Source organism: Nicotiana sylvestris, chromosome 8 (assembly GCF_000393655.2).
Source record: "Nicotiana sylvestris chromosome 8, ASM39365v2, whole genome shotgun sequence".
Taxonomy (NCBI): Eukaryota; Viridiplantae; Streptophyta; class Magnoliopsida; order Solanales; family Solanaceae; genus Nicotiana; species Nicotiana sylvestris.
Window position 1 is genome coordinate 219,560,348 of NC_091064.1, and position 9,297 is coordinate 219,569,644.

At 40.7% G+C, this 9,297-nt stretch overlaps 1 protein-coding gene across 1 annotated transcript; it reads right to left on the reverse strand.

Moving 5' to 3' along the window:
• Positions 1-5,676: 5,676 nt before the first annotated feature.
• LOC138876388 (secreted RxLR effector protein 161-like) lies at positions 5,677-6,369 on the reverse strand. The gene has a single exon (XM_070155299.1). The coding sequence runs from the start codon at positions 6,367-6,369 to the stop codon at positions 5,677-5,679; it is 693 nt and encodes a 230-aa protein (XP_070011400.1).
• Between the last annotated feature and the right edge of the window lie 2,928 nt (positions 6,370-9,297).

Sequence of the window (9,297 nt, forward strand, 5' to 3'; positions counted from 1 at the left end):
AGGCAAAAGAGAAATTCTTCGCTCTTAATTTTGAAAGAGACATAAATGTCCGTCTTCTCTTTACATTCTATATTACCACTTAATTCTAGAAAAAAAGAAGAAAGTTCCAGAAATTATTTATTTACAGCCAAATCTTTCTATAACGGTCTTGTTTGATCCGATATTTATTTTGATTGTTATAGTGAAATGTTGTTACAGAGGATATATACTACAATATAACATAAAAATTAGTTCTGAAAAAAATTTGATTTTTATAATAAATGACTGTTATATCGAAAACATCATCTCTGCCCTTTCAGGTTACATTTTACCCTCCCCAAACCTCACTTGTTGAAACTTATCGAGCTTGTTGTTGTTGTTGTTGTTGTATAATAAAATGATTGTTATATATGTATGTTGTTATATAAAGAGGTCTGACTGTACCACTAATAGTTCCAATCCTACAACTTGTGATGAATATGGTTTCATCATAAATATGACGTGCGTGCGCGTGTGTTTATATATCGCAGCGGAAGCAATCACAGTATCTTATTCACATGTAAATTAAACAATTAGCACATACGGAGATTATACGAGTTACCTCTTGAAGCGTGAACAAAGAAAATCGATATCCTTCTCCAGTTCCAGAATTGCAAGACCTCAGCAACCTTCCACGGTCTTCTACTGTGTTACCCAAATAAAAACCGAAAATAGAGAACTTCGGGTGGGCGAAATTCAAGGAATAAAAATGTGTTATTTTTCAGTGCAAAAAAAAAAAAAAACCCAGCTATATACCATGTATATATAGCTACATTTTTTTAAGTCAAAACCCCTTTTCTAAAACCTGTTAGGTTTTCTTCTTCCACTAAGGAAAGGTTTTCTTTATTTCCTATTTTTCAGGTACAATAGGGACCACAAAATTTAATTAACAAGGCTTCCTATTAATTTCGAAATTTTGAAATTAATTTCTAACATAATAAATTACCAATTATTCCACTAAAAATTCGTAATTGCACTATTTAGTTCAATTTCGAAATTCTTCCATAAAACCTTGTTTAACTCCCCAATGTTAAGATTCAGACGCTAACCAATCAAATTAAATTACTGACAATTTAATTTATTGATTACTTCCTTCAGACTTTCACTTAACTGAGCAGTAGCTGGCTGACCTATCCCTGTTTGGACTCTACCTCTAGGACGACCTCTACCAGTCTGCCCCCACCTCTAGACGGCTAGGCAACCAGTGCTGAAATCATGGGTTGCTGACCCTGCTGTACTGCCCTGCCCGAAGCCTGGGGCAGTATCTCCTTATATGACCAAGGTCTCTGCACTCAAAACAACCCCGCGGTGCGGCAACCTGTTGCCATGGTGGCTGACCCTGATGGCCTGTAGACCCACTGGAAGAAGCCTGGATAGCCGATGGGCGGTATGAACTCTCCGGTATAGCACTGAAATAGGAACCAGAAGAACCCTGGGGACATGAATACCCACTGGAGGAACCCTGAATAGCTGACGGGCGGGAAGAACTTTTTGGCATGGCACTGAAATAGGGGCGCGCTGGAGCACCCCGAGTAGGTGGTGGTGCTGAATATGGGGGTCTGCTGGGCTGACCCCTCCCAAACTGACCTCTACCCCTAGCTGGGGCACCTCTAAACTCTCCGGAGAATCTAGCCCTCTTATCCTGCTGCATCTTCTCTCTACCCCTCAGACGGTAACCCTCGATCCTCCGAGCAATCTCTACTACTAGCTGATAAGGAGTCCCCATCTCCACCTCTCGGGCCATGCTGGCCCTGATGCCAGAATGCAACCCTGTAACGAACCTCTGCACCCTCTCTGCATCAGTAGGAAGTATCATCAATGCATAGCGGGATAACTCAAAAAATCTCGCCTCATAGTCGGTCACAGACATCTGACCTTGCTCAAGCTGCTCAAACCGGTACGCAACTCTTCCCTCTTAGAGGGTGGGATATACCTATCCAAGAATAGTTGTGTGAACTGACCCCAAGTGATGGGAGGAGAACCTGCTGTCCTGCCAAGAACATAGGACTGCCACCATCTACGGGCCCTGCCCTCCAGCTGGAAAGTAGTGAAGTCAACCCCATGCGACTCCAATATCCTCATGTTATGCATTTTGTCCCTGCACCTATCGATGGAATCCTGGGCATCCTCATGACGCTCACCCCCGAAGACAGGAGGGTGAAGTCTAGTCCATCTATCCAATAACTTCTGCGGGTCACCATCCGCAACTGGTCTGGGCTCGGGCACTACTACAACAACTGGTTGAGGTACACCCGGAGTCTGATACACTGCAGCTGCGTGACCAAGAGCCTGAGCAGTAGGGGTCTGTGCTTCCCCTCCTACATGTGATGTAGCTAGATCTGCTGGAAATGAACCAGCCTGAGTCATGGTGTCCATGAACTGCAGCATACGGCCATGACCTCCTAAAAACCCGGTGATGTCATAAAGTCCGAAGGGGGTAGGCTCAGCTGTGGGCACCTTGCCCTGCTCCTCAACGATAGGATCTCCCGCAAGATCTGTTGGTGGTGCTACTGGGACAGCTCTAGGATGCCCTCGTCCCCTAACTCGGGCCGGTGCCCTCCCCCGGCCTCTCCCTCGGCCTCTAGCAATGGGGGGATCAGCTCCTCCCAGGTCTGGAACATCAGTCGTGTGTGTCCTCACCATCTGTAAGAGAATAGAAGAGGGAAATTTAGTATACCAACCACTGCACGATAGGAAATGAATAAAGAGTATTTTTCCTAATACACAATAGCCTCTCGAAGATAAATACAGACGTCTCTTTACCGATCCGCAAGACTCTATTAGGTTTTCCCATGACTTGTGAGACCTACGTGAACCTAGTACTCTAATACCATGTTGTCACGACCCATTTCTATTATAGGTCATGATGGCGCCCAACACCATTGCTGGGCAAGCCAACGCGGAAATATAAATAAGTTCTCATTTTACTTTTTACCAAAATAATTGCAATAATTTCTTAAGTTAAAGTTAAAACAAGTAATAACTAGTAATGTACCAAAAATAATTATACAATTCCCAAAAGAATAGTCTACTAAAGTGTATGCCAAAATCTGGTGTCACAAGTTGTGGGCAACTAGTAGAATATACAAAAGAATGAAACTATCCTACTGTCCGAAATAGAATAGACAGCAAAAAAACATAAAAAGAGACTTCATCAAGCTGCTGAACGGCACAGGAAGGGAGCAGATCACTGTGGAAATCTCGGAATGTGCTTAAGGATGCGCACCAAACTGATAGCCAGATGTACCTACCTCAGATCCTGTACAATTAATTATAGAAGTGTAGTATGAGTAAATAAACAATATGTACCCAGTAAGTATCCCGTCTAATCTCGAAGAAATAGAGACAAAAGATCGACTTGATACTTACTATGGTCAAATAATATAATATGGTGTTATGCTAGGCACGGAAGTCACAAATAATTAACAGTTGTAGCAAGAAGTAATAATTCATGTCCTTAACAATATCACAAGTAGCCATTTACATTTCAAAACACTCAACAAGCAAGTCATGAATAAGGTTTCATATAGATATCATGCGCACATTATGCCGAGGTCGACGACCCGATCCAACAGAAAAGAAACTATGCACTGCCAGAGGGTCGAATGACGTGAACCATAGATGCATCTATTTTTACCGAGGCGATCGGCCCGATCCACAACTATCAATTATCATCAGGAAAACACATGGAGGCGCATTTATATTCAAATAAATTCATACAAGTGTTCAACAAGTATATACGTTCACTTATATTCTTTTCCAATTCTCTAGCATATCCTAAGTGATCACATTAGCAAGAGAATATAGACATTCGCAATTATGGCATGATACGGGTCCTAAACTACCCGTACAATTAACATAATAGTAGCTACGGACGGACTCTCATCACCTAGTGCGTATGTAGCCCCCGCATTTAGTAGCAAATTATTCAATTATTACATTTATAGGGACAATTCCCTTTTGCAAGGTTAGAAAAGAGAGTTACCTTACTCCAAAGCGTACTTCCAATACAAAGAACGAGCCCGAACTCTCAATTTGGAGCCGAACCATCCAAAACTAGTGAAACGGGGTAGGAACTAGTCATGAACTAGTCAATACAAGCTCACAAGATCGCATTCTAACTATTAAAGCAATTTTCCAACCTTAAACACAAGTTTCCTAAAATCCGACCCCCGGGCCCACGTGCCCGGATTCCGAAATTTTTTGAAGAAAGTTGTTCTTTATAACCTAAGGATCAATAATATATGATTTCTACCTCACTTTATAACCAATTCCGTGGTAAAATCTAAGTTTTATCAAAACCCTACGTTTTGCTCTAACCCCTTGATTTTTCCTAATCTTTATGTGTTAGTCTACCCAAAACTCGAGTATTAAACTTAGAAATAAGGGGGATGAACTTACCTCAAGGTGCTATGTGAAAATCTTCTCTCAAGAGCTCCAAAATCGCCCAATACACGAGTGCAAAATGGGCAAAAATGGCTGGAGCCCATATTAAATGAAGCTCACTGCTTTAGTGATTTCCGCATCTGCGGTCCTGGGCCGCACCTGCGCCCACCATATCTGCAGAAAGGAGCCCGCTTCTACGGAATCTCAACTGGGCCGCTGGGCCGCATCTGCCAGAGGCAAGTTGTATTTGCGGCTCCGCTTCTGCGGCTTTGGGCCTGGCCTGGCTTGGCTGCATCTGCGAGGGGTTGACCACTTCTGCGGTCTTGCACCTGTGGCTGACCAACCGCAGGTGTAGTTATGACAGATAACTGGAGCTTCAGCTCCTTCCCAAAATTTTCAACTTCACTTGAGCCTCGTCCGATTGACGCTCGGGGATCCCGGGCCCCACCCGAACATACTGACAAGTTTGAAATCATGAAACGGACCTGCTCGAACCTTTGGAATGCCCGAAACAACGCTAAATCTGAGATTCACCCCCTAAAACCAATTGGATCAAACTTATGAACTTCAAATTATTCAATTCACTTCCAACGTGCCGAAACGTACTTATACTACTCGAATTGATACCAAATTTTGCGGGCAAGTCTTAAATGTTGTATTGGACCTGTACTAGGCTCTGAAACCAACATACGAGCCCGATACCAACATGATCAATCATTATTTAGTTTCTTTAAATCTTTAGAATTTCAGTTTAACAATTTTTAATAAAAATTCATTACTCGGGCTAGGGACCTCGGAATTCGATTCCGGGCATACGCCCAGGTCATATATTTTTCTACGGACCCTCCGGGACCATCAAAACACAAATCCGGGTCCGTTTGCTAAAAATATTGACCAAAGTCAAACTTAGCCTTTTAAGAAAATCTTAAGGAATCAAATGAGCATATTTCAACCCAAACTCTTCTAAATCCCGAACCAACCATCTCCGCAGGTCGTAAATTAGTTAAAACAAGCGCGGGAAGTTTTATTTAGGGGGACGAGGTTCTAAAAAAATAAAATGACCAGTCGGGTCGTTACAGATGATTTAATCTTCTGTGTATGAGCTAAACTCTATACACTAAATCATCTACTATATAAGCAACAGACACACAAACAAATACATGATCTATCTAATAAAACTTTATTGAATAAATAAATAAACAATTGTTCCATAAAGAATACTATAACAATACGCATGGTTTATAGTATATCCTAACAATCTCCCACTTAGACTCATAACCATGCGTCTACAATTCTGACACCCATTCCGTCTACATGCCTATCAAAAGTCTTCTGTGGTAAGCTCTTAGTAAATGGGTCCGCCAAGTTGTTCTCCGACACAATCTTGGTGACTACTACATCCCCTCTTTGTACTATCTCATGAATTAAATGATATTTACGCTCAATGTGCTTTATTCTTTTATGGCTTTGCGACTCCTTTGAATTCGCAACCGCACCACTATTATCACAATAAAGTGTTATTGGTGCTTGAATCGAGGAAACCACATTCAACTCTCTTAGGAAGTTCCCGAGCAAAACCGCCTCTTTGGCTGCCTTAGAGGCAGCCACATATTTGGCTTCCATGGTGGAATCAGCAACACAAGTTTGCTTGATGCTCCTCCAACTTATGGCTCCACCTCCCAGAGTAAACACATTTCCTGAGGTAGACTTTCTAAAATCTTTATCTGATTGGAAATCTGAATCAGTGTACCCAATAGGCACAAATTCATCTGAATGGTAGACTAGCATGTAATCCCTAGTCCTTTTCAGGTACTTGATTATATGCTCAATCATTGTCCAATGCTTTCTTCCAGGATTAGACTGAAATCTGCTAACAACGCCAATGTCAAAACAGATATCAGGTCTAGTATATAGCATAGCATACATCAGACTCCCTACAGTAGATGCATAGGGGACCACCTTCATCTTTTCTATCTCTTCATCAGTTTTAGAGACTGATCTTTAGATAGAGAAACTCCATGCCTGAAAGGGAGAAATCCTTTCTTGGAATCATGCATGCTAAACTTGGAGAGTATTGTTTTAATATAAAGAGCCTGGGATAAGCCTAACTCGCAAGAGCTTGATCCCAAGGATATGAGCCGCTTCTCCCAAATCTTTCACATCGAAGTGCATGGACAACCATTGTTTAACTGAATCCACCATGCCCACATTATTTCCTATGAGCAATATGTCATCTACATACAAGATTAAAAATGCCACTTTGTCCCCATCCCATTTTTTGTATACACAAGACTCGTTAAGACACTGATCAAAACCAAAAGTTTTGATCTCCTTGTCAAAACAAGTGTTCCATGCCCTAGATGCCTGTTTTAGTCCGTAAATGGACCTTTTAATCTTACACAACATGTGTTCCTTGCCACTTTCCATGAAACCGTCTGGTTGCATCATATAGATACACTAATCAAGACTTCCATTAAGGAAAACTATCTTGACATCCATTTGCCAAATCTCATCATCATAATGAGCAGCAATGGATAAGAGAATCCTTATAGACTTAAGCATGGCTACCATCGAGAAAGTTTCCTCATAATCAATCCCTTCTTTCTGAGTAAACCCTTTCGCTACAAGCATTACCTTAAAAGTTTGTACTTTTCCGTCTACACCTCTCTTTTTCTTATAGATGGACTTGCATCCAATGGGTTTAACCTCATCAGCTGGTTCTACAAAATCCCAGACTTGATTAGAGTACATAGACTCCACATCTGATTTCATAGCAGCAACCCACTTATCAGCATCCTTATAATATAGTGCTTGGTTGTAATTGACAGGTTCGGAGATAGGCTCCTCAGAGATCCTATCATATGATTCTCCCAAGAGCGTATAACAAACTGGCTGTCTAATTTCTCTCCCACTATGACTACGCACTACATCAGTTGCAACTACATCATTTTGATTTTGTGGTTGAACCACATCATCATCAGGAACCTGAGTCTCCATGCTATCCACATTGATATCAACTACTTCTTCCTGTTGTGCAGTCTACTCCACATGACTCCCACTACTTTGTGGTAGTATGAATTCGGGCACTTGTTCTTGTGGGACATTAAGTCTATTGATATTTCTCCCACTACAAAAATGCAATGGTATGTCAAAATCAACTTCTGGGGTTTGGATCTTGTCGTTTTGTTTTCAGATGACTGAGTTTCCATTCCTTTGCTAAGTTCCGGTAAGACTAGTTTACTTCTAGGAACACGATTCATCAAATAATCCTCTTCAAGAAACTTGGCATTTGTGCTAGCAATTACTACCCTTTTCTCTTTAGGACAATAGAATAAACCACCTTTCGTCCCTTTTGGATAACCTACAAACACGCATACATCCATTCTTGCCTCCAATTTATCCGTTTTCCCTTTTAGCACATGTGTCAGACAACCCTAAACTCGAATATGCCGCAGACTAGGCTTGCGCCCAGTCCATAATTCTGTAGGTGTCAAAGGTACTGACTTTGAAGGAACTAAGTTTAGAACGTAATTCATTGTTTCTAAGGCATGTCCCCAAAAAAACGAAGGCAAATCGGAATAACTCATCATTGATCTAACCATTTCCATAAGAGTCCTATTTCTTCTTTCAGCTACACTATTTTGTTGTGGAGTTCCAGGTGCAGATAATTGATATGTAATTCCATATTCTGATAAATAACCAATGAAAATCCGCAGAGGTACTCCCCACCATGATCAGATCGTAGTGTCTTGATATATTTATTATGTCACTTTTCAGTCTCAGTCTTAAATTCTTTGAACTTTTCAAAACATTCAGACTTTCGACGCAACAAATAAATATATCCATATTTTGAGTAATCATCTGTGAAAGTCATAAAATACTCAAAACCACCTCTTGCTTGGACATTCATTGGACCACACAAATCAGAATGAATTAACTCTAATTTATCGCTTGCTCGATTTCCTTTTGAGGGGAAATTTCATTTTGTCATTTTTCAAGATTCACAAGTTGGTAGTGCCTCCAATGTCAATGAACTTAAAGGTCCATCCTTGACCAACCTTGAAATTCTGTTTAGATTTATATGACTCAAATGCAAGTGCCATAAATATGTTTCACTCAATTCAGAAGAACGTTTTCTCTTACTTGGTAAATCAACATAATCTAGTTCTTTAGGTTGTAACGGTTTAGGAATAAAGTCAACAACAAAAGACCATTAATCAATGTAGCCGAAGAGAGATAACATTTATCATGAGTAATAACACATTTATCAATATCATAAAAATTAATGTCATAACCATCTCTTATAGAGCTAGAAACCGAATTTAAATTCCTTCTAATGGAAGGTACATATAATGTGTCTTTTAAAGCTAAAACTCTACCACTACCAAACGAAATACTAATGTTTTCTATTGCTAAAGCTGGGGCTGATGAACCATCTGCTTGATAAACATTGATTTTTCCTCTACTTAGCCGCCGCGTTACCTAAAACCCCCGGTTTATTTTTTAGTTTGGTCAAATAAGTCGGTCACTGCTTTTTATGATGCCCAGGCTACTTGCAGTGATAGCACTTGCCCTTAGCCTTTTTCACACCAGCAGTTGCGCCACCAACAGAGGATTTTTGAGTCTTTTTCTTCTTCTGACCTCCACTCAACTTAGAAGCAGAACCTGCCTCAAAATTCAATGCCACAGGAGGAGCTTGTTGCTTGATAATAGTCTCTACTGACTGCAACTCATTCAGCAATTTTGCAAGTGACAAATCCATTTTGTTCATGTTATAATTTATGCGAAACTGCTGAAAACTAGCAGACAGAGTCTGCATGATCATTTCAACCTGCGTATCCTTATCAATGTTAGCTCCAAGGACCTTCAGTTCATTCAGAAGACTCATCATCT

Excerpts from the sequence above, each read along its gene's own strand:
- LOC138876388 (XM_070155299.1), bottom strand. The coding sequence starts at position 6,369 with ATGAAGGTGGTCCCCTATGCATCTACTGTAGGGAGTCTGATGTATGCT.